This window comes from Lolium perenne, chromosome 3 (assembly GCF_019359855.2).
Source record: "Lolium perenne isolate Kyuss_39 chromosome 3, Kyuss_2.0, whole genome shotgun sequence".
In the NCBI taxonomy this organism is placed as follows: Eukaryota; Viridiplantae; Streptophyta; class Magnoliopsida; order Poales; family Poaceae; genus Lolium; species Lolium perenne.
In genome coordinates, this window is record NC_067246.2 from 336117244 (window position 1) to 336140480 (window position 23237).

Here is a 23237-nt window from a genome sequence, read left to right on the forward strand (position 1 = left end):
GCTCCCGGATTTGGGTCTCATCTTGCGGAGGGAATCTTGAGGTAGGATGGGCTAATAGTTGTTATTACATGTTCCTATGACCGAACACAACACAAAGGAAGAGAAAATTACATGGGTCAACTCTCATTGGAGGTCGGTCAAAGGGGTAGATCTGCGGGGCTCCCGGATTAGGGTTTTGTCTTGCGGAGAGAATCTTGAGGTAAGATGGGCTAATAGTTGTTATTACATGTTCCTATGACCTAACACAACACAAAGGAAGATAAAATTCCATGGGTCAACTATCATTCGTTGCCGGTCAAAGGGGTAGATCTGCGGGGCTCCCGTAAAGGCTTCACCGCATGTCCCGGGGCCCCGTTTTGGCCAGATTACTGTCTGAAAGAAGTTAGAAAAATGTGTGGCATCGCGTGACGTCATTTTATGTGTCCTGGTATCTATAAAAGTTGTCGAACTTGGGATACGGTTGTTATTTTGAGAAACCCTTCACGAAAAGAGATATCACGTCCGGAGTTCTATGGCTTTTAGGGCAAATGGCGTAGGAAACGGCCTCGGGCATGGCATAGTTTGCCGGAACGAGGCCATATTGGGCACGTGCGTGAGCCCTGGGATGGTAAGCATGCTCCCAGGCTCAGATTTCAAATCCGACCCACGGGCAACCCGTTTTCCATTTTCGGGGTGCCTAAACGGGTTTTTTTTGGAGCAGCTACATGGGGTGCATTTAAGGTTTGGGCGAGACCCTGCGCAGTGATAGGAGACCGCCTACGCACCACCTATCATATGCCATATGCACGAGTTAGCATTATAGAAATGCATACGGCTTCCGGCGGTGTTCCTGCCGAATCCACTAGAAACTGACCAGATTCGAGCTAGGGGTCAACTTTTCGTCGCTGCAGAAATTCTGGGAAAATGTGTTAAGTTCTAAGGCGCGTCATTTTATGTGTTGTTTTTTCCAGGATTCATGTGTTCGCTAACCGGTGCACCCCCGCTCCCGTAATAGCCATACCGCATGTCCTCGGGCCCCGTTTTGGCTAGAAATGTATCTGGAGAAAGCCAGAAAAATGTGTGGCGTCGCGGGGCGTCATTATGTGTCCTAGTAGCTAGAACAATTGTAAAACTTGGGATAAGGCTGTCATTTTGAAAAACCATTCACGAAAAGAGCTATCACGTTCGGAGTTCTAACTTTTAGGGCAAATGGCGTAGGAAACTGCCTCAGGCATGACATAGTTTGTCGGAAAGAGGCCATATTGGACACGTGCGTGGGCCCTGGTATAGGAAGCAAGGCCTTGTTCTCGGATTTCCAATCGGACCCACGGACAACCCATTTTTCAATTACGAGGTGCCAAAACGGGTTTTTTGAAGCAGCTAAATGGGGCGCGTTAAAGGTTAGTGCGAGACCCCTGCGCAGTGGTAGGAGACTCCCTACGCTCCACCTATCATATGCCATATGCGCGCATTAGCATTCTAGGAATGCATGTGGCTTTCTGCGGTGTTCCGCCGAATCCGCTGGAAACTGACCGGATTTGAACTAGGAGTTAACTTTCCGTCGCTCTAGAATTTCCAGGAAAAATGCTTTTAGGTCGAGGATGCATCATTTTATGTGTTGTATTTTCCTAGAATCGTGGGTTCGTGAACCGGTGCATCTTTGTCCTTTTCCGCAAAACATATTATCTTCGACCTTTCTCTCTCATATTGAACCTTCCACCCTCTTTCATATGTCTTCTGGAAGTCTCCCATTATTGATGTGTCCTCCCATCACCTCAACAATCTTCCTCGCCCCCACAGATCACCAACTCTCCATCGACCTGAAAACCTAACATCCACCAGCGAGCCTTCGGTGTTGTGTGGTGTTAAGTGGAGCTCCTATAGTCTAGCACCTTATCAAGGCACCTTCTCTGTTCGTGGATCATCGGTTTACGGAAGATTCTACATTGCCTTTAGGCGAGCGACGTGGACATCACACCATCACGGTGCGCATATGTCCTTTACCACAGACATGCCACGGTTGTTCCCATAGAGGTTTCCACGCGAATTGTGTTATCCCGTACTTGTTGTGCTTTGACAAACTTTACTCATAAGACCCTTTCCTGAAAACAATATCTCAGAAGTTATATCCAACGTGTCTAGTTCAATGACGTGTGCATATATCTGACATAGGTGCAAGTCGTTTGTGACACCGGAAAACACGTGTGTGGAGCTAGCTACTACATGCATTCACATCCATTTTTTCCTTTTATTAATCACTATTCGGTTATTTTGATTTTGTAATTAGGCTAACAAGTGGGGCCCAAACCACCTCAACAAATCGGTCTTGACAAATGGGCCCAACCTGTCAAATTCCATGTAAAAAAACTGGAAAATTGTGGTGGTTTTTTGTCCCGCAAATGTAAAGTGGTCACATTTGGTAAATTTCAACTATAAAGTGGTGGTTTTATGCTATTAACTCCTCTCCTACCCCACAATTGAGATTCATCAACCCCTCCCTCTGAATCCTCTCCTCTTCCTATCGGTGGCTTTGACGGCTCGAGAATATGGGGGAGGGGAGGCCGGGTCTTCCCTATATATAGTAGTACTAGTAGATATAGTGTTTGCCCTTCGTGTCGGTATGGCGTTATGTTGTCGAGGTTTGTGCTCCATTGGTTGGATACGGTGGGATGCTTCGACCTTCCTACAAACTTCTTCAATAAAAGCTCAGGGGCTAGGCTTGGATTCGTCGAGATCAGGTGCTTCCTCAACCATCCACTTGTGGTCATGGCGATAGCCAGGAGGGTGGAGGGAAACTCGAGGTCTCGGTGGTCGGCGCTCGACGGGGGTAGTGTGCACGTGAAGAGCACGTGGGAAGCTACAACGACCTTCAGAGATCAGCAACACCAGCAGCTCGGCATCGGAGTTAATTATGGTGAATGGAGCCGCTCCTTCCCTTAGAAGCTTAGATCTTCCTCGGCATGTGGCGATGCTCGAAATCTCGCAAGGAGGGCATGTGATCCTCATATGAATATATAAGGTTGATGTAAAGAGGGTCGCGTACATTGTATACATTTTTTACAAGCCATGCATTATACTTTATTTAATTTGTTATCACACTATACAAAAGTAGATAAACCCTATTATTTTATGTCATTTTCATTTGATGAGCTTTATTCCTAGAGTGATAAACTTTTGGTGTACCACTGTTTGATGTCTATTATTTCATGTGTATCCACCGTCGTAATAATATGTTGGTGTCATGTACTCTCTCTATCATAGTCGCCACCGATGTGCCCCACTCTCAGTGCATCTCTCTCCTTTTCCCCCAAAAAATTACTATCTTTGACCCATCGTTTTCCTATTGAACCTTCCACCATTTGTCATATATATGTCATCCGGAAGTCTCATATCATCGATGTGGCCTCCCATCACAACAACGATCTTCCTCACCCCCACAGACCAACAATTAACCACCGACCCCGAAACGTACCCTCCACCACCGAGTCTTGGGTGTTGTGTGGTCGTAAGCGGAGCTCCTAGAGTCTAGCATTTCACCTGGAGGGTTTCTCGAGGCACCGTCTCGGTTCCCGCACCAACTTGTGTTATCCCAGACTTGTTGTTGTGCTTCGACAAACTTTATTAATCGAACCCTTTCCCGAAAAGAATGTACCCAACATGTCAAGTTCGATGACGTGTGCACATATGCGACACATGTGCAAACTTGTGACACCGGGTAACAAGCTAGATACTACATGCATTGAAGGGTACACACATACGGAAAAAGAGTAAAATACATCAAAGGTCATCTAACTTGACTCCGTTACTCGCCCTGGTCACCATACATAGCGATACACAATTTACAGTCATCAAATACGCACGGAAACCCATCTTGGTCACTCAGCGGTGGTATAGGTATGTATTGGCTGATGTGGCAAGTGGTGGACCCCGCATGTCAGGTGCTACCATCTGTACGGACGATTAGAACAATAAACAAGTAAAAGTACTAAACTGTAAAATTTACAAAGAGATAGGCCAGTGCCTCTCCTCTCCATCCGCCGCACTGAAGCAGGCAACTTCCCCGGCGATCGCCGGTGGCCGGCGCCCTCCGCCGCAGGGGCCTCCGTATCGCTGGACATCCTTCCCCTCATCGTGCTCAGCTGCTCCTCCCCTCCCATGTTGTTGCACCGTCACGGGCGGCCGAGCGAGGTCCTGGTCGTCATGACTGAAGCTGCTTCCGCCGTGGCGGCGCGATGCAGCTCATGTCGGTCTCACCCCTCGCCGTCGCTCGGCCTTGCGGATGGCGAAGTGGGTCTGGTCCCGTCCCGCACCTCACAATCCGTTCTGCATCGTGGATGGACGCGCCGTAGCGGACGAATACTTGAGCGGCGACGCGGCCGCTGTCTCCCCAATTCCAACCGCCGCGTTCCACTCTGCTAGCTGCGCGCGCGCCCGCCCGGGCGTTGTAGGGGATTCGAGCTTAGGTGCGGGAGATCAAGCTCGAACGGCGGAGGCCGGAGCAGAGGCGTAGGTGGAGGAGCTCACCGTAGGCGTAGGCTTGTTTCCCGGGGGCCACCACGCACCGCGGTGTTTCTCCCCTCGAGTAGGAGGAAGATGAGGCTCGTGGTGGTCGCGGCTAGAACTCGCGGTGATACACGTGCAGGCAAGTCAGCGTCGATGGCGCACTCCGTCGTCCCTGGATTTGTCGCTGGCGAAGAGGAACGACGGTCGACTGAGGTTCCCTTGCGACTTTTTCCTTTTTATTTTTTCGTAGGGAATTGATGAGGGAGCTCTCAGTTTAAGGAAAACCAAATTTGGTCCTTTTTGTAAAATGGAACAGAGTTGGCGCCTGACATGTGGGGTCAACCACCTGCCACGTCAGCAAATACGCACCTATACCACAACTGAGTGACCTAGATGGGCTTATGTGTGTATTCGATGACCATAAATTGCGTATCGCTATGTACAGTGACCAAGGCGAGTAATGGATTCAAGTTGGGTGACCTTTGATGTATTTTACTCTACGGAAAAAAATCGGAGCAAATTAAGCTTGTGCGCGCCGTGCTCATTTGAATTTGGGCGCCGGAGTGCCCATGCCCCGGATGAGCGGGAAAATCCATCTATTTGGGCAGGAGATCTAGGAAAATAGAGAGAGATGAGATGTGAGGTGTTGGATCTGCGAGAATTGAAGGGTTGAGATGTCAATTCGAGAGCAGTGCCGCGGATTGCGGATTGCTGATTTGGCACAAGAATCTGGCCCCGCGCGGCGCCACCGAAATTTGAGTCCATCGGGCGCGACGCGACCAAAATTTGGGTAAAGTGGGCGCGAGACGAAATTTGGGTGTCAAATTTGGGTCTTCACCCCGAGCCAACCTTCACTCATCCATCCTCAGTCTATCTCTCGCCCAACCCCGAGCGCCGCCTCCTCTATCTCTCGCCCAACCCCGCGCGCCGCCTCCTTCCATCTCCTTTCCTCCCCGCCGGCCGCCGTCCGTCGACCTCTCCCCGCCGGCCTCACAGCTCCGCCTCACCTCCGACGAGGTCCGGAAGAACGGGCGCGTCCAAGCGCGGCCCGAGGCTGCTGACGGCCAAGCTAGTCACTGCAAGGCGGGCCGGCCGGCGAGGCCGCCCCCCGTCCCCGGCGACCGGTCTCTTCGCCGTCCGTCGTCTGGGCCTCCAGATCCGGCGACCGCGGCCTCTATCAGCCACCTGCTAGCGCGCATCGGAGCTGGAGACGAAGGCGACGGCGGCCCCCGTCGCGGTTCGGCGGGGTCGGCGCCTACCGCATCAGCGCCAAGCCACCAGGAGGACGCCGTCGAGTTTGCTAGCTGCTTCCCCACGACCTAGGTGAGACTCTCCTCCTATCAACCTTCAATTGCTTCGCTGCTGCAAAAAAATGTCTTTTTACATCGCTGGACTGCTCAAACCGTTTCTCCTCTTTGGCGTGTTGAAACATGGCTGTGCTGATGTTTACCGGAGCTACTGCCAGCGGCCACATTTCCGAGCTCCTGTCGCAGACCACCTCCCAAACACATTTTTGTTTTGCACAACCAAAATTTCCCTTTTTGATCTTGTATTGGTAGGCGGTCTAGGGATCTTGCATCTATGGATGATGCCAACATGTCCGAATCAACGAAAAATGGCTGTGATGCATATGCGGTACTGAGGCTCTTGCATACTTTTCAGGTTGGCGCTGTGTCGGAGGGGAACCAGGACGAGGAAGCATTGTGGGCAACATCATGGAGGCACTAGCTCCTCTCTGTCGCAAGTTCCCTTGCTGCTTCTCCACGCACGACCAGGTCAGACTCGATCTCCTCCTACCATCTTCAGTTGCTTCTCTGCTGCGAGAATGCATCGCTGCTCTGCCTCATGCCGTATCTGTTCTGTGCTTCGATTTGTTGACAGTTGAGACAAGGCTGGGTGTTGTTGTCTGCTGCTGCTACCTACCGGAGCTGCTGCCAGCGGCCACATTTCCGTGCTCCTGGATGTCGCAGACCACCTCCCCAGCAAGCTGCTGCTGGTGAGCCAGCCCCTCTTCTCCATGTACAACAAAAAATTCTTCTTTGATGTTGTATTGGTAGGCAGTATAGGAATCTTGCATGTATGGATGTCAACATGTACTGAGTAAACGAAAATGGTTGTGATGCATATGCGGTACTGACTCTTGCATACATTTCAGGTAGGCTGTGTCGGAGGGGAACCAGGAGGAGGAGGAAGCGTGGTGGCCAATGCCATTGGCAGCATCCTCAAGTGCAGCGTGGAGGCACTCAGGTGGCAGAGAATCGCCTAGTGCATACTTATTACGATTGATATGCAGTCCAGAATTAATGCATGAATCTGTTGTAGATTAAATCCATGACTTGGTTCAGGTTGGTTGGACAGGAATTCGCCATGTTCCCTAGCATTGCTTCCTGTTCATGGACAGCAAGTTGTTGTTATGGGAAGATCGAGATAGGTGTGATGCATATCATCGCCTTATTATTGTACAGTCTTTGTGAAATATCTGTATTTGCTTTGCTGATCATGCTCTATTTTTTGTCCGAGGTTAACGAGGAGGAGTGAAGGACCGTGGTTGCCCCTTCTTCTTCTTCTTCTTCTTCTTCTTCTTCTTCTTCTTCTTCAACTCCATGTGTTTTATGGGGAAGTTTATAGCTCCTCTATGTGATTTCTAAGTCTTGTGTAGTATTTACACCTCAAATATGTGTGAAGCTTGAATTGCTTTCTTGGATATATGAAGCTTGTATATATGGCATATTTTCTTGATCTGTGCATATTTGGATGTCAAATGGGTTTGGTCTTGTGCGGCTTTTATTGCTGTATTTGTTGGTGTGTTATGAATGTGGATATCCGAGAATCTAGAGGAGTGCATGCTGAATTTTGTCTTAAGCTGATGATGTAGCTCAAGGTGTTTGCTGTGTTATATATGGTGGTTTGTTAGAGTAAGTAACTAGTAGGGTCTTGTATTCAGGAAGCTAGATTTAAGCCTGCATGTACGTACATACAAAAGGCCAGCCTGTATTATTTTTTTGTAATGTATGTAATGATGGTGGATTGATTTTGGGTTGGTGATCGAGTTGCATGGGATCGATCGTGTATGATTGGAGTGGAGTGGAGGTATTATACAAGTGGTGGAAAGGTGATGTGAAAAATTATTCAGCTAGGATGAACGAAACTGAAAATCAATGGCAGCTATAGATGCGCGAGCTAGAGAGAAATGAAAGTTTTTTCACATTAATTAAATGTTGTTGAGACAGGCTGGCGGCAGTCATCGTAGAAAAAGGGAGGCAAGGCAGTCACGTTGCTGGCGACAGAAAAGTTTGGGCTCCGAAGCGAAGAGATTTAAAAGGAGCCGTGCAGATTTAACAGCCTGGCAGGTGAAGGGCGAGTGACGCGGAGCAGGAGCGGACCAAATTGCCTTCCCAACCGCACCTCGGCTTCCAGAAGGCTGCCGGCGCCTACGCGGCATACTCCAAGCCAGGAGCGGAATAAGGGCGTTGACGGGTCGGCGCAGTTCTACTACGGCTCTCCAACGCACAGGGCTGGGCGCCGGTGTTCGACGTGCTGCGCCTCTTCCCGGACGACGGGTGCTCGTACCCGACGGTCTGCGGCGTGTGCACGGACGCGCAGTGCAGCTGCCCCGACGCGGCCAACTTCCGGCCGGTGGACTTCCGGCGGCCCAACCGCGGCTGCGTCCCAATAGCAACGCCGGCGACGTCGTGCGGCTCGTCACGGCGGCAGGGCACGCAGCACCGGCTGGTGTCGCTGCGGGACACGGGGTACTTCAACGACCACGCCACGAGCATGCGGGCCGTGGAGAGGGTGAGCGAGGAGGCGTGCAAGAAGGCATGCCTGGACGACTGCAAGTGCGCGGCGGCGCAGTTCTACTACGGCCCCGACGCCGGCGACGGGTTCTGCTACCTGCAGTCGGAGGTGTTGTCGATGCAGACGCTGCAGCCGGAGCTCGTGCACTACAACTCCACCATGCACATCAAGGTGCAGGCCAAATCGGCCAGGTCTTGACTCTTGTTGATCACTATAATTACAAGGTCTTTGTGGAATGACACGAACAAAGTTCTGGGCTATATGTACAAATTGCAACACTGGCAGTGAAAATAATGACACGAAATCTTTTCGCCATTCGCTGTTTATTGAGCACCTCCTCACAGACATATTTGACTTCAGAGAAGCACCACTATTGCTGCATCTTGCAGATCCACGCATCAAAGAGGGCCTTGGCCGTTTTAGGAGCGGGGTTTTCCTGTTCATTGTCACCGTCAGCAGAACGCGGAGTCAGAGCACCTCGGTGTCCTCCAGCCGCAGGATGGAAGATCCGGCTTCCGCAAATCTCACAACCGCGAACAGGTGCTGTTTCAGAATCAGCTGCACGAAAGAAGCCAGCGTCAAAAAAACAAAATGCCTATGAATGAATCACTATTCAGAAGGAGGACTTCTGAAAACCAACACACCTGGGTCCAACTTAACGCAGGAGACGCATGAGAAGCCCTTCTTATTCGGATTCCATCTCAGTTCCGCAAAGAAGTACTTTGGGACGAGCTCAACACAGGTGCTGCCCCCTTTCAGCCTAGCAAGGAAGTTGAGATGCATCCAAGGGCCGCTGAAGAAGAAGGTGACGGACTCCACTGCTTTAACCAGCTCATGCTCATCCTCCTAACATGTTTACTCACACAAGTTGGTATTGAGATGGCTAATGTATGAACTGAGAAGCGTTTAAAGTTTTAATGCGAGCAGACCTCGTTAAGTCGGTTGTAGTGTTCTAGAGCAGTTTCTGCGGCGCCTTCCCAGCATGCAGGGGTCTTCGATGATGTATCATAGGTAATCTTCTGCCTACAAGAAAAAGTATAGACAGTATCATTATAAGCATTCTTTGCCTACATGTTTTGACAAAAAAATGCAGACTTAGTCTAAACTTTAAAGAGAGTGACAAAAGTCCCTGGCATTTTACTGGGTGATGCTCTTATCAGACACCTGTAGTATCTGAAGCCCAGGTGCTATTTGCTGCCATGTTCGATATCAAGAGACTACCAGTATAACTCATAACTCACTATTTGCACACGATTCTTTTTCAAGCAAGCCGTAGAGAGGGCTTAGAAAACTGGGTAAACAGGAGGCAGAATTAACTTGGCTAGTGGTCGCTTAAATTTAGCAAATGAGAACATAAAAGTTTCACATTGATGGCATGGCTAGTCACATCTCCCGAACATGTAATGGTCTAGTTTTCTGATCTCTATTTCTGTAACCGTTGACCATCATACCACCAACACCCAGTGTTAAATTAAGCGCTACTAAGCACACGCTTAAGAAGGCGTTCAAGTGTGCACTTAGCTCTTTAATCCTTCAGAAAAGGGAAAAGCGGGAAAAAACACTCGCTTAGCGCTTAGCGCTTAATAGAACCTTGCCGACACCATACTAGTATGAAAATCTTGTTCGTAGTTGGTGCTTAGTCCGGATTGCAAAAGTTATCTCCTAGATTAAAATTACACACACATGCTTGGGTTGCGACTGTTGGATTTAGGACATTTGATTGATTTGCACTTGCAACCCAGTAATATAATGTTGGAAATTGCACTAATTCTTCCAAATTTCATGACATCGAAAATTTTAAATCATTTCAGATTTGTTTATTCCTAGTTGCAAACATATTCAGTGATGATCTAGAAAAAATATTAGGAAAGTGATTTGCAGTGCACAACATTATGAAGCCAAAGATCTACAAAAAAAAAGTCACTATGAAGCCAAATATGCAGAAACAGTTAACCGGCAACTAATCAAGTGTACCAACGTTGGTGTACATAATAATGTGATTAATGATAATCAGGACCAAAGTAGGATACTCGACAGATAAAAAAAAAAAGTAGGATACTCGAGGTCGGATGCAGAGCAATAATAATAAAATCGATCGGCGTCAAGGAATCTAAGATTCTGTACTGAGGAAAAAACAAGAGTAAAGTATGTTTTAAACCTTAAATTCATAGAGGGTGTCTAGATTGAACCCTGAACTCCTATTTCCGGAAATCAGCACTCCAAACTCATGGATCCGGTCTGTCCTAGCACTTAGCTCGTTCCCAAACAGGGAATTGTTGATGTGGCAATGGTTTCCCATATATGGCCCATAAATTATGATAAATTTTCAATCTTTACTTTGTCCTCTCTCTCTAAGCCAGCGTACGTCAAGCGCGACGTCCGGCGACGAAGGTGCCGCAGCGCATGCCGCAGTCATCAGCTCCATCGCCATTGATGCTCGAGGTGGTGCAAAGCAGAGTGTCGCGCCGTCGTCGAATACGTCCTGCTGGTGCTGCTGGAGGTGCGGCCGCGAGTCGTATCCAGACTGCTCTGGCTCACGCTAAATATGACCGCGTGCAGTCGCGCCTTGCAGTTCATGGCGGCGAGGGGTCTCCTCGCGGGTAGATACCATGGCACATGTCGTGCCGACGGGAGCTGCTGGAGCTTGCCATGGCTATGAACATCTCAAAGAGTGGACCGACTGTAGCCATCACCGGCTAAGATCAACTCTGAATTCACAAACGTTTAGATGGATGAACAGTCTGTACTTCCCATGCATCATAAAATTGGGCGAATGTACAATCTCTGATCGAACTAATGAGCTCCATGTGCTCTGCATAAGAGACTCGAAGTGATCGGTGAATTTCTGCATGGATTAATTCCTAATTCCTTCATCTTCAACTAAAGGGAGATTGCAGATTGCATCCTTGTGCTACCGAATTGGTAGGAGTCAGATCCATCAAATGTGGATAGACATTTTGGGAGAGGAGCATCCATCAAATCCCATCTAGCACACCGGAGGAGCTCATCGAGCTCATGACGTACGGAGGCGGAGGTCGCCAGGTACCTACGTGGCTACGCCCAGTTGTGGCCGAAGGGCGAGGAAGAGGCACCCTGGGAGACGCGTGCTGTCATCCAGCTCCTGATTCGGTGGTACAGTGAGCTGATGTCGGCCATCAGTGCATCACGCCGACGAGGCCATGCACTATGGCTCAGAGCAATGCACTCCAGCCGGCGCATGGCTATCAGGCGTCGGCCTGTATGCAAAGTTCATCCAAAAAAAAGTACTACGTAGAAGAAAGAGTCAACGTTCCCAACGCTGACCATAGGCACGTCAGCAAAACTGTCCAAAAAAGATGGGTACCCAAGAATAGACCGGGAATTATAAGTTTAGGGTGCCAATTCCTAGGATTTAGAGTTCAAGGTTTATTTCAGACTTTACTCAGAAAACAATGTATACACCGGTGGCCCGGGCTTTTCTCGTCGTCTCCAGCGGAAGAGAGAGAGAGGATTCGGCTTCACAGAAAAACCGGTTCGTCATTGACTCGTGTTGGTTCGTTTTCTGCTCGGAAACCGAGTTGGGCCCAGGAAGGTACGTGGGCTTTAGGCCCATCGCCTTACGCGTCTCACTCTCGTCCTCGTCCCGGTGCTGCTCTGCTCGCCGCCTTCCTCTGCGCTCTCGCCCGGCGGCGGCGGCGACGGCGACTCACTCGCCCGACTCAACCTCTCCCGCCTCTCCCCCTCGGCTGACCCCGCCCTCCTATCCGCCCCCTCCCTCGCCGCGCGGACGCTGGCGCCTGGCTGCCGGCGGCTCCGGAATAGGTAAATCTTCGCAATGTTCAGTTTTAATTCTCATGCTCTTGTACTTTGGACATTGTTTTATTGGAAATACATGACGACGAGACATCTATTGTTGAACAAATTATCTCCACGGATAGTAGGAGCCGTAGCTAGAAGCAAAACATGACACTATACTGTTGATGAACCAAGATATGGTAGGCTCGGGTGAGGCATACTGGTCCAGTTTGCAAAATAAGCTTCGCATATTTTCTCTAGTTTGTTACATCGTTAAGGTTTCTGTTCAGATTCCGTTGTGATTATGGTGCGTCATCAGCGTGGGTGATCTTCGCATTCTCTCAAACTGAAAATAGGAACATTATATGCATAGATAGATTTCCCTGAATTTTTATTTTCACAGCTGCTTGCCATACTTTGCTCCGCTATAGCTTTATTTAGTCTTTGTGCAAATGGGGAGTTTGGGATGAGTTCATGTTTGCTTCGCCAATTGGCACCCCTAGGCATTATGTATATTAAATTGTACGGCTGATGTACGCCTGGTTTTGATCAAGCCAGTGGGATATCGTGGAGTAGCATCTCTGCATTTCACGGTCCATTGGTGCATGATTATTCAGGGGCTCTTCTGTTCATATGGCACGATTTTGGTTATTATTTCCATTTCCACCTGCAGCACATGCAATGGACTCTATAGGTTGCATTTGTTCTGTAAGACGGTTGAAACAAATAAACTGTTTGTGAACTCAACTCTTTCAGTGTTGTTATTTCAGACACTAAAAAGTTGTTTTTCACTCTTCTTGCAGGCCGGTGTTGGTATTTTAGAACAGATGGCATTTTCTCACCGTGCATTGTCAAAGGAGTAGTGAGCAATGGCATTCCGTCTACTGTCACATCAAAATCTGAGGAAGTTGTCCGCTTCTTTCACTCTCCTTAATCCATCCCAGAAGACACTACTTTCACCTTCCCTTCCATCTCTCAGGTAGTGAAACCGTTTGTTTCATTCTTATCTCTTCTCCTCTGTTCAATGCGTACATACATATACATGACAAGCAATACCACATGGCCATGACTTATATCTAATTGCTTGAACATGCAATGGCAGAATTTATCCGTTGCAGCTGATTCATACAACCAAAAAGTAGCTTAGTTGCAGTAATTCTGTAAGAAGTTTGAATGCCTGTACCTACAATAAAACTATTTCCGTTGAATCCTGCCACCTATATCGCTGATGAACCATGTGTTTCCTACTTGGTCACTCAGATTATCGTATCAAGTCTCTAGCAATGAAATAGGACATAGCATATTCATATTAAGTACCCATTTCATCCACGACAGGTTGAATTGGGTAGTTCACTAGTTCTCATATTTTCCTCTTCTACTTATTGCAGAACTGATTTTATTTCCCCTGGCAAATACTCAAGCCCATTTTACCCGTTTGTGAATTCATGGGGTGCTCGATGGGCTAGCTATGAGTCAGTGAATCTTGTTCTGTCAGACGATGGGAAACCCAAGTTTGAGATTGAAGAGGTGGAGCCCTCCAAGAAGGGGAGGTATCAGACAAAGAGGCGTTTGAAACTTCAGAGAAAACGGGAAAAGAAGAAGCGGAAGGAGGCCAATAAGAATGATCCACGGCGTATCAGACCCAAGGGCAAAAAAATAAAACAGAAATTTCCTACAGCTGAAGCTCGGCTCAAATACAAGATCGAGAAGGTATCAACAAGTTAGCCTTGCTTTCTTTTTGCCTATTTGGTTTGATTCGTTACTTTTTTCCTGAAGTATTTAATGCATTATGCAGTTTGCTTCAAAAAGAGATTGCTTCCTTGCTATTTCTATGTTATGAATATGACTTACTAATTGGTACTCAATATTTCAATCATCAAAACTTCATCCTATGAGAATTCTGCTTTCTCAGTGTTGCTTTATTGGTAGCTATTTTTCTCATAACAGAGTTAGTTCATTTGAAACTGTGATTCTCCAGTCAATATTGTTTGTAATGACATCATACCTTTCGAGGATTTGTCCTCACCTAGGATTGTCCATGTAAACATTATATCTAGCTTTGTTTGAATGAAACTAAATGTAACAATTAAGTGATTAACAACTATGTGCTTAATTTCTCATTTTGTTTCATAAAAGAAGATTAATTAATATGTGTTGTTTCTATTCCAGGCCAGATTAAAAGAAGCTATGCTGGTTGAGAAACTAAAGAGGTATGAGGTTGCGAAAGCTCAAGGCCCTGTCGCTAAACCAGAGGATCTCAATGGCGAGGAAAGATTTTATTTGAAGAAAGTTTCACAGAAAAAGTCAAATTATGTCCCAATTGGAAGGCGGGGTGTTTTTGGGGGTGTAATTCTGAACATGCATTTGCATTGGAAGAAACATGAGACTGTCAAGGTTATCTGTAAGCCTTGCAAACCAGGGCAAATTCAGGAGTATGCAAGTGAGATTGCTCGACTGAGTGGTGGTGTTCCTATTAAGGTTGTTGGAAATGACACCATAGTCTTCTACCGAGGAAAGGACTATGTTCAGCCAGAGGTCATGTCACCAATTGATACACTGTCAAAGAAAAAGGTAGGTAGGATATGTTGTTAGTTTAGTCTGTTTCCATGGAATGTCTCAAGTTGATGTTTGGTAATGGATGGTAGTAAGTAGCAACTAGACATTGCAGAGAACTTTACTTTTTCTACCTTGTTAACTTTCTGATTTTTGTCCATGGACGGCAATGATTTCTTATAATCATGTACAAGTGTAGGTTTGAAGAATTTATGTTTAGCAACAATAGAAGAGTAAGAACATAATAATAATCAACAAGTTGCTATTATTTATATTTAATACACAACAAAACACATATATTATTGTAAACTGGAAGATGCTTAATGTTATAAGCTTGAACATGGCTTAGCAGTTAATATTCATTCAAAATCTATGTCAGTACCATACCAGCAGCCTGTTCCCAGTTCATAGATCCAAAAACACAGCTCAATTTAATGCCAGTATTTAGTTGTGATTATTAGCCATAAGGCAGACTCTATATGTGTGCACATCTTTTCAAATGCTCACTGACATCTGTCTTGTTTTATCATCAGGCACTTGAAAAATCAAAATACGAACAATCGCTGGAGACAGTTCGACGTTTCATTGCAGTATCTGAAAAGGAGCTCGAACTATACTATCGGCATGTTGCACTTTATGGAAAACCAGAATCCGAGAATACTGATCTGGTTCATGGTTATGGTAGGGAAGCTTCTTCACTAGAAATGGTGGAGTTAAAACATTGTGGAAAGGACCAAGGACCTCATCTGGCTGGTAAAGATTTCTCTGATATTGACACGATGGATACATCCGAATCTGATGAAGAATATGATTCTAGTAGTGAATCTGATGTCAATAATGTTGTGACTGGAGATGCTATAGAAAGTTCTGAGGACACTGATGTTTTGGATAATCGGGTGCTCTAGGGGGGTGAACTGCAGTTACCTCTCGTGGCACTCCTCATAACATCAAATTCCTTCAGAGTGAGCCACCAGTTCTTAGGACAATGTTAATGTGCTATCAGTATGGGTGCCAGTGGGGTATGACTGGCCCCTAAGCCGGTGTCCTGCCATGCAAACCAAACTCACTAAATGCCACTGGGCCGGCCACACTTGCTTTCTCGAGTACGCCAAAGGCGTACCATATTTTTATAAAAGGCAGACTGGCTACATTTGCTCATGTTGCTCTGACCGATTTGTCCAGCGGGCATCCCACCATTACATGGAACCCTTGTTGGTGTTGCCGCCAGTTCCATGGCCTTCTTCAGCCAGCGGCACTGTCACCACCTCTGTCCCTAGCTTCCTCTACAATGCATCATGTGCTGTTTGCCATCAGCAACGTAGCCAATTCTGTGACCAACTGCCATCTAGTAGCCAAGAGAGCTTAGATTTTGACCACCTTTTTTCAGTTAGGTCCTGTAAATTTCATGTTGTGTACTCTACGCTAACATTGAAACGATATTAATTTGCTGGATCCAAAGCTTAATCAGAATATGCGCTTGGCCTTTTACTGTGGCAACCTCCCTGTGTGATGCTAATGAAATCGAGTACTGTCTCTGCAGTTCTGTGTAATGGTGCTCTGTTTCATGCAGTACACCTGCATCTCGTTCTTAGCTTTTATTTTGTACTTGTATTTTTAGTATCTGTGAATTTAACCTGCAAATCAAGTCAACCTCTCAGCCTCCCAGACTGAATAATATCACCGAATTCTGCATCCTGAAGGAACATAGGCTGCAGGCAGAGGCTTTGATCTCAAGCAACATTTCTAGTGATCCCATCTGAAGCTCTTAGATCAACAAATTCAGTGATACAATTTTGTAAGATGTTTCCAAAAGTGCCCCCAGTCTCATGGTCAAAAGGAAAGCTTGTGGGCCCTGCAGGAACACAGCTGTCAAAGGGCTAAAGTGTACAATACCATAGTGGCCTGCTCCCTGCTGTATTATACTGCTGAAGAAAAGTTGCCCTCACTTTTGCCCTCTAATCCACTTGGGTTATTGTTTCTGGTCAAAGCAAGAGTTTTGTTGTGATTGTGATCAAATTTTTAGGTGAGAGGTGTAGATGCTTTACTTAATTTTGCCAACTCATTACAGGTTTTGACGGTATCTCCTAAGAGTCAGGTAAAAGCCGAGAGCTCGTTTGCTAGATCTTATGTGAATCTATTGTCTTTTGGGAAGGAAAATGTTATAATTTGTGTTGGTTCTCTTTATACGCAAGGCTTGTTGAATAATTTTCTTTTGGCGATGGGAGAGGACCTTACATATTCTGATGTACTTGAAAAGCCATTGTTGACGACAAGTTAGGTGAGATTAAAGTTGAAGCCTACATCTTTTTAAATAAAGAGTTCAAGCCTACAATCAACATGTTCGTCCTCTACCATGCATGGCCTACACACACATACTTTATAAGTACATAATATTACTATAATTATGAAACATAATAATTATCTAATCCACCTTCCGTAGGTGCAATCATCATGTATGAGGAATTGTGGATACTAAGTTATTTAAAAAATATAATCATAAGTCAATAGAAGGTACTAGTAAAGCAAACGAAATATACAAACCAAGACAAAACACTGACTTTCTTAACTGAATGAAAATAATACGAATGTGTTCGTCCACTAACTTCGCAAGGGTCAACCGCAAAAGTACAAAACAGGTACATATGATACATAATCAGACTAGAGAGCTACACTAGTTAAACCTATAGATCAACACGCTAATTAAAAGTCAAAGTTGTTAGTGCGGGTAGCTGTCATCTCAAAGAAGCTTCAATATTGCTCTTCCACTCAGCACTATTTTTTCAACCCTTTTTTCCTTGATAAGATCAATTTACAAATTCTCTTCTCTTCTTATGGATTCTTTTTGGTTGCAACTAGCTTTCCGTTGATATATTTCTTTCATGTCTTTTTCATAGATGGATGTGATCATTTTGGGGTTCTCATTACACATAAATTATTCAACATGGTAACAAAATTAGGCCATTGTATCATTAATTTGCCCAAATTGCATATAATCAATTCTGCAATAGCTATGTCGATTGAGAACTTCATCTCATCACATTTCATTCAAGCTCTCTACTTTTCCGAATGATTATCTTGGCATGAAACTTGACATATCTTCAAAATTAATATTCATAATGCATTAGGACGCATAATAATAACTGCAATCTTCTAGACGTCATTAATTAGGATCATCTAGTAGTAGTAGTAGTAGTAGTAGTAGTTTCATGGTTGGACACTAGGATTATAACCAAGTACGTGCACACATACATCTAAATGATACATAAATCGATATACTACTACGGTCTGATCCCTTCACTATCTATTAGAAATACACGAAAGGTCAACAAACATATGTGTCATCAAACTTCTCTAATATTTACTTGTATAGATATTTTATCACTTCATTATTTGTGGGAGACCATGTGGGTATAAAAACATTATATAACCCCTCCGGCCATGTCGAAGTCGTTTGGGTCGACAAGGTCGGATCCAACTTTTGGAATTTGACTACTAGCATATTTAGAAAAATCACTCGTGTGCTATTTTTTCAAAAAACACATTCAAGACCTATTATATTAACATTTTTTTGAAGGGAAGACACATTATTCAGATGCCACATTGTTGAATCCTAGAGAATTTGAAAAGACATCCAAGTTATTTGTTTGAATCGTAGGAAATACAAAAACTTTTCCGAAGAATTTGGTGCATGGTATTGTTGTCAAAGAATAGAAAGAATTTCCATGAGTTCAATAAGACCTACGAGTAATTTGTCTATGAAACTGCGTGCAAAGTAGGCGGTACAAACATATTTGTGTTTTGTAGTCCTACAACTTAACCAAACAAACCCGTAGAAAAATTTCCGAAGGACTAGAATCCTCAGAAAACTTGAACCAAAAGAATCCCTCACAATACACTTTTTGATTTTAGAAAACACATTATAATAGTATAAATTAATGATCGAGGTTATGTTTATATTGAACATTCTCTCGTCTCTTTCTTTCCCTTTGCCTGTTAGCTTTCGCTTTCCTTCTTTCTCCTCTCTTTCCTCCCCTTCCTCTCCCCTCTCGCCCTTCATATCCCCTCCATCGATCTCTTTCCCTCTCTAGAGCACAGGTATCCAGGCAGGCTAAGCTAGCTAGGGTTGGTTGCTTTCCTTTTCCCCGATCCCTTGCATATCAAGCCTCGATCACAGCTCACCTTTTTTAACCTACCCCAAGAACGCACGCAGTCTCAGGGTTCGTTACTAGCTCTCCACTACTCTCTCGGTTGGTGGATCGATCCGATCAAGCAAGATCAAGTCAGGCCGGAGCTAGACGAAGAAGAAGAAGAAGACGACGCCTACTGATGTCGGCTCAGGCGATGTCGGCGACGGGCGACACGACGCTGACGAAGGTGTTCGTGGGAGGTTTGGCGTGGGAGACGCACAAGGAGGGCGTGCGCGGCTACTTCGAGCGCTTCGGAGAGATCCTCGAGGCCGTCGTCATCTTCGACAAGAGCACCGGCAGATCCAAGGGCTACGGATTCGTGAGTTACTCCCCCTGACAGTTCTTCAATTCACCGATCTTCAGCAGAAATTCTCTTGCTTGCTTAATCGAACTCCTTTGATTGGTGTGGGTACCTAGGTCACCTTCCGTGAAGCTGAAGCGGCCATGAGGGCGTGCCTCGACCCGTACCCGGTGATCGACGGCAGGAGGGCCAACTGCAACCTCGCCTACCTCGGGGTCCAGAGGTCCAAGCCACAACTGTCGCCTTATGTGCAACCATATGCAGGTAACTACCTAATTAATTGAGCAATTGATCTCGTCAACTTGTTAATGCACCCAATTATAACTGGTTAAGCACCGTTGATATCTTAGTTTTCTAGTATCAGTAGTCGTTTGTTTGACCATGAGAAGGATTTTAATCCCTAGGCGGTTAGGATTAGTTACGGTTTGCAAATTAATAAGATTGTCAAATTAATTAATCAAGCATGTCGAATTGTAGACGATCGATTAGATGATGCAAAGCTCCTGCCTTGGGATATTTTTAGCTAGAGATGAAGTCTTAAGGCTGCGCATCATTTTATGCTAATGCCAGCTTCTAGCAAACTATACAAGTGTACTTAATTTGCAAGTTAATTATGCTGTGTGCATATATAATGGTCTTTGATTGTCTTGTTGATGTTTTTCTCCGTTGAGATTGCGCTTTTACAAAAATGTGTTTCTTTACTTTGAATCATTCTGGAACAAAATCCGATTTGATTTCATTACGTCACTAGCTCTGGACAATCTGCAATTAAAGAGATGCTAATTCTCGAAGGTTATTACATTAATACTAGTTGTGTAACTTTTGACTACTAAAACATTAGTAAAGACTATTCACATTGGGAATTTGAAAACAATAGGTTTAGATCTACCATGAAAATACTTATATATGTAATGTAAAAGGACATGCACAAGGAGTAATGGTCAAAGATGTATGTTGGATACTTCAGTGTTCCAAGACGATTTGTATATCGAGTATTCTCTGACATACTAATTCATGATGATGCTACATCGATCATAAATTACATATGTTTGTTACACCTGAATCAAATAGCATTGGTACGAAAATGCAAACTGAGATCAAATTAGTTAAGAGCACAGTATGCATGCATCCGACAGATATTCATCGGAGATGAAAAAGTTAGCTCGCGTGCATGCATGGGCTCCAGCTCTGCAAAGCTGTAAAAAGCAAGCACGGTTCGTTATTCTTGGGAGCTGTTCCTTGTTCCAATATCCTCCAACGAACTGGTAGTAAAAAAGTGCAGTCGTCTGTCTTCCGTCCTGGATGGATCTACACATTTGTCTCTGCTGTTAGCTTACTACTCAGAAATTAAGTGTACCCCAACTCTCTAGACTTTATATACGCATCTCATCGAGGCTCGTTCATCTGTGTAAGACACAGCAATGTTTGACTGTCCTAAGTTAACCCTTTGACCATTATTAGCCTGATAATATGTCGGTGTTATATGTAGTTATATGTACACTCTAGGATTCCTTTTGAAACAGAAACAGTTTCTAGGTTTTTCGGCAGATTCTGATGAGTCTCTAAGCTATATTAATTTGAAGTAGTACAGTAGTAAATCTGTCCTTCAGAGTATATATACAATGCTGTGGAATATCAAGAAACTGCATTGCACGTCGAACGATCTGTCTCCAATTAATTCCAGTTAACGCAACCACGATCAATATGCAAGTACAGAACCAACTTATTGGTTGGTCTTGTTTTAAATAACCTATATTGGTTGTCTAGTTAATGACTTGTGGATGCATGTTGGTTGTGCGTGTGCAGCAGTAGGCCATGTCCATGGTGGAAGCAACATGAACACGAGGGCAATGAAAGCGGCTGCCATTGCTGGTGGTGCCAGCTTCGTCGACCATGGCATCCAGCAAGGGATCCCTGCTGCCGCCTACAACTTGTACGGGTGAGTCTCTCTAGATCTGTCGCTGGCCGGAGTGCATGCTTGCTTGCTGGGGTAGCTCGAGCTAGCTGTAAAGAGGATGGTTTCTGCTAAAGGTGGTTGCATGCTCGTTAATGGTTGGAGGTTGGGGGCCAAGGACTGCACCGTCCATCCATGATCCATGTGCTTCTCCTCCCAGCTTCCATGTGCCCACAGCTCATACACTCCATATACTAGTCCCACTCAAGAAAAGGTGCAACTAGCATGCTGCTAGTGTATTGTTCAGAGCAGGAGAGGGGAAGACAAAATACGTAGAGAGATGTACTATGGATTACGACTAGGTTTAGTAGGAAATGCAGTATAAGTACACTGAGCGTGGGAACTTAATCATATAGGTATGTGGGGGTAGAGTGAAGCCACTGACATACCGGGTCCATGTGTTAAGCATACAAATAGTACACACGGTCCACTATAAATGACAAGTTCGTTGCGTGCTAATAGTAGCTCTTGCATGCACAATGCACGTATGGATCTACATATGCACGATGTAACTGGAAATACAAAGTCCCAACAATTGGAGTGGATCCCGAGATTTAGGGAGGTTTAAAAAAAGTCAAAATTTGTATTTAAATGTCTTGAACCAGATCATTGTTATTCCATTGATACATATATATGTTTTCTACAAATTAACCTGTAGTATTTGGATGAATAATATGTTTGTATCTTGGGTGACACAAGTATCATAAAAATGTGGCTTCACATTTCATATTTTGTTTTTCACATTTATCTTTTTTCGGTACATAATTCGATGAAACTTAAAATGTTACGTACTAGACATCTATGTGTTGTTTTTTTATATGTTTTCAAAAGTTTGTGAACTGCAATTTTTTTAAAACGGATTCCCTATAGCAGCCCAAGATACATTGAGTACTATGCATGCACATGTATGCGTATTAGCGCTCCTTTTTTTCTGATAATATGTGCATATCGCTCACTGCTTCCTATCCATATGTATATTAACCTAACTTAAACGAGGGAACTATACAGTTTTGGTCTAACTATATACTCCTAAGAAATGCGCACATGAAACTGGACCAAAAAGGGGAAAAAAAAGACTTTAATTTTGACTAATCACCTTTTTCTCTTGGCAAAATCAATTACAGGTATTCTCCATATTTCTCGGACTACAGCTATCAGCCCATGGTAGAAACTATATACTCCTGATAAATTAGTAAGTTTATTTATCGTCAACTACTTAGGGCCATCTCTAATCACATACACGCATGTCTCGCGCCAAATTTTGCCAGACATACTATCAGGCGTATGGCGGGCTGGCCGGAGGAGAGCAGTATCAGGTCTACAATGGTAATGCTGGCGCCGCTGCCACAGTTCCAGCGGCGGGGCTAACATTGGCTGATCCTTCTGGGTTGTACAACCCCTACTACCAGTATAGTCCGGTGAGTGCCCATGCTGCGTACAACATGATGCACTACCCTCAAATGTACCACTACGCGGCGGTCGGCGCACTGCCGGAGAGCAGCCCTACCGCGGTGTCTAGCCTCCACCGGTTCCTTGGCGCCGCTGCCTTTGAGCCTAATACTGCAGGGGGCCAAGCAGCAGGTGAGATTTTAGCTTAGTACATTCTTTTTTGTTGTTATGGCTAGATAGAACATCCATCAATATACCATGCATGTTCTGAAGCGGAAAAACTTCGATTATTTGCTGATTGTTCTGTTCATCTCTCTAAAATGTTCTCTCTTATTTCTCTGATGCAGCCATGGCAATGTCTCGGACAGCTCCAGCTCTGTCGGCACCACCGACACCACAGTACCAGCATAGGCTCGTCTCTTCCATGCCGCCTGCAACACCAGATCAGAAGAGGCCCTTAGCCTAATAGACCATGGCTGCCTTAACCAAGTCTGCCTGTTCATGCATCATCCCTTACTTAATATGCATATCCTTGAACAACATGTTAACTTGCTGCCAATGACCACCGTGGGTTGAGTGGTGCATTGGCAGGTAAACAAAGGATGTCAACGTCCAATTTTCCATTTTGTAGGATCTAGTCTAGTAACTAATTAATTATGGTCGAAGCTAGTATTCCTCATAATTTTGAAAAAAAAATCATCCAAATGCATGCATGTCTCATCATTCTATCACCATAAGTGGATAATCATTATGCATATATTATAGGCCACATATTAATTAGCTAGCGTATCTTTGTCAG

The 23237-nt window shown here is 45.2% G+C and overlaps 3 protein-coding genes and 1 long non-coding RNA gene across 16 annotated transcripts; 3 read left to right on the top strand and 1 right to left on the bottom strand.

Annotated features, from left to right (window-relative positions):
• The first annotated feature begins 5321 nt into the window (after positions 1-5321).
• On the top strand, positions 5322-7229 carry LOC127345922 (uncharacterized). Of its 12 annotated transcripts, none has more exons than XR_011756358.1 (6): positions 5322-5805; positions 6145-6257; positions 6364-6501; positions 6638-6729; positions 6805-6913; positions 7003-7229. XR_011756358.1 is itself a non-coding variant. In XM_051372448.2 (6 exons), exons 2-6 carry the CDS (start codon positions 6198-6200, stop codon positions 7005-7007), a joined length of 381 nt encoding a protein of 126 aa, XP_051228408.1. In that variant the 5' UTR covers positions 5322-5805; positions 6145-6197; the 3' UTR covers positions 7008-7229. The 12 variants fall into 12 exon arrangements, 10 of the variants coding, with proteins under 10 accessions (XP_051228408.1, XP_071684830.1, XP_051228407.1 ...); XR_011756359.1 differs by having other exon boundaries at positions 6364-6478; positions 6828-6913; XM_051372448.2 differs by having other exon boundaries at positions 6828-6913.
• Positions 7230-8452: 1223 nt separating this feature from the next.
• Positions 8453-9324, bottom strand: LOC127340468 (uncharacterized). Its single transcript, XR_011756360.1, has 3 exons — positions 9210-9324; positions 8925-9126; positions 8453-8838 (listed from the first exon to the last, which is right to left on the bottom strand). It is a non-coding gene; the product is annotated as an uncharacterized lncRNA (long non-coding RNA).
• A 2555-nt stretch (positions 9325-11879) lies between these two features.
• On the top strand, positions 11880-16099 carry LOC127345918 (uncharacterized). Its single transcript, XM_051372438.2, has 5 exons — positions 11880-12081; positions 12858-13033; positions 13443-13764; positions 14224-14625; positions 15141-16099. Exons 2-5 carry the CDS (start codon positions 12924-12926, stop codon positions 15510-15512), a joined length of 1206 nt encoding a protein of 401 aa, XP_051228398.1. The 5' UTR covers positions 11880-12081; positions 12858-12923; the 3' UTR covers positions 15513-16099.
• A 2508-nt stretch (positions 16100-18607) lies between these two features.
• On the top strand, positions 18608-23061 carry LOC127345920 (uncharacterized). 2 transcript variants are annotated; one of them, XM_051372441.2, is made up of 6 exons: positions 18608-19113; positions 19212-19359; positions 20905-21034; positions 22174-22213; positions 22318-22630; positions 22786-23061. In XM_051372441.2, the coding sequence occupies exons 1-6, from the start codon at positions 18934-18936 to the stop codon at positions 22902-22904; spliced, it is 930 nt and encodes a 309-aa protein (XP_051228401.1). In that variant the 5' UTR covers positions 18608-18933; the 3' UTR covers positions 22905-23061. The 2 variants fall into 2 exon arrangements, with proteins under 2 accessions (XP_051228401.1, XP_051228400.1); XM_051372440.2 differs by having other exon boundaries at positions 18610-19113; positions 20902-21034.
• Positions 23062-23237: the final 176 nt, after the last annotated feature.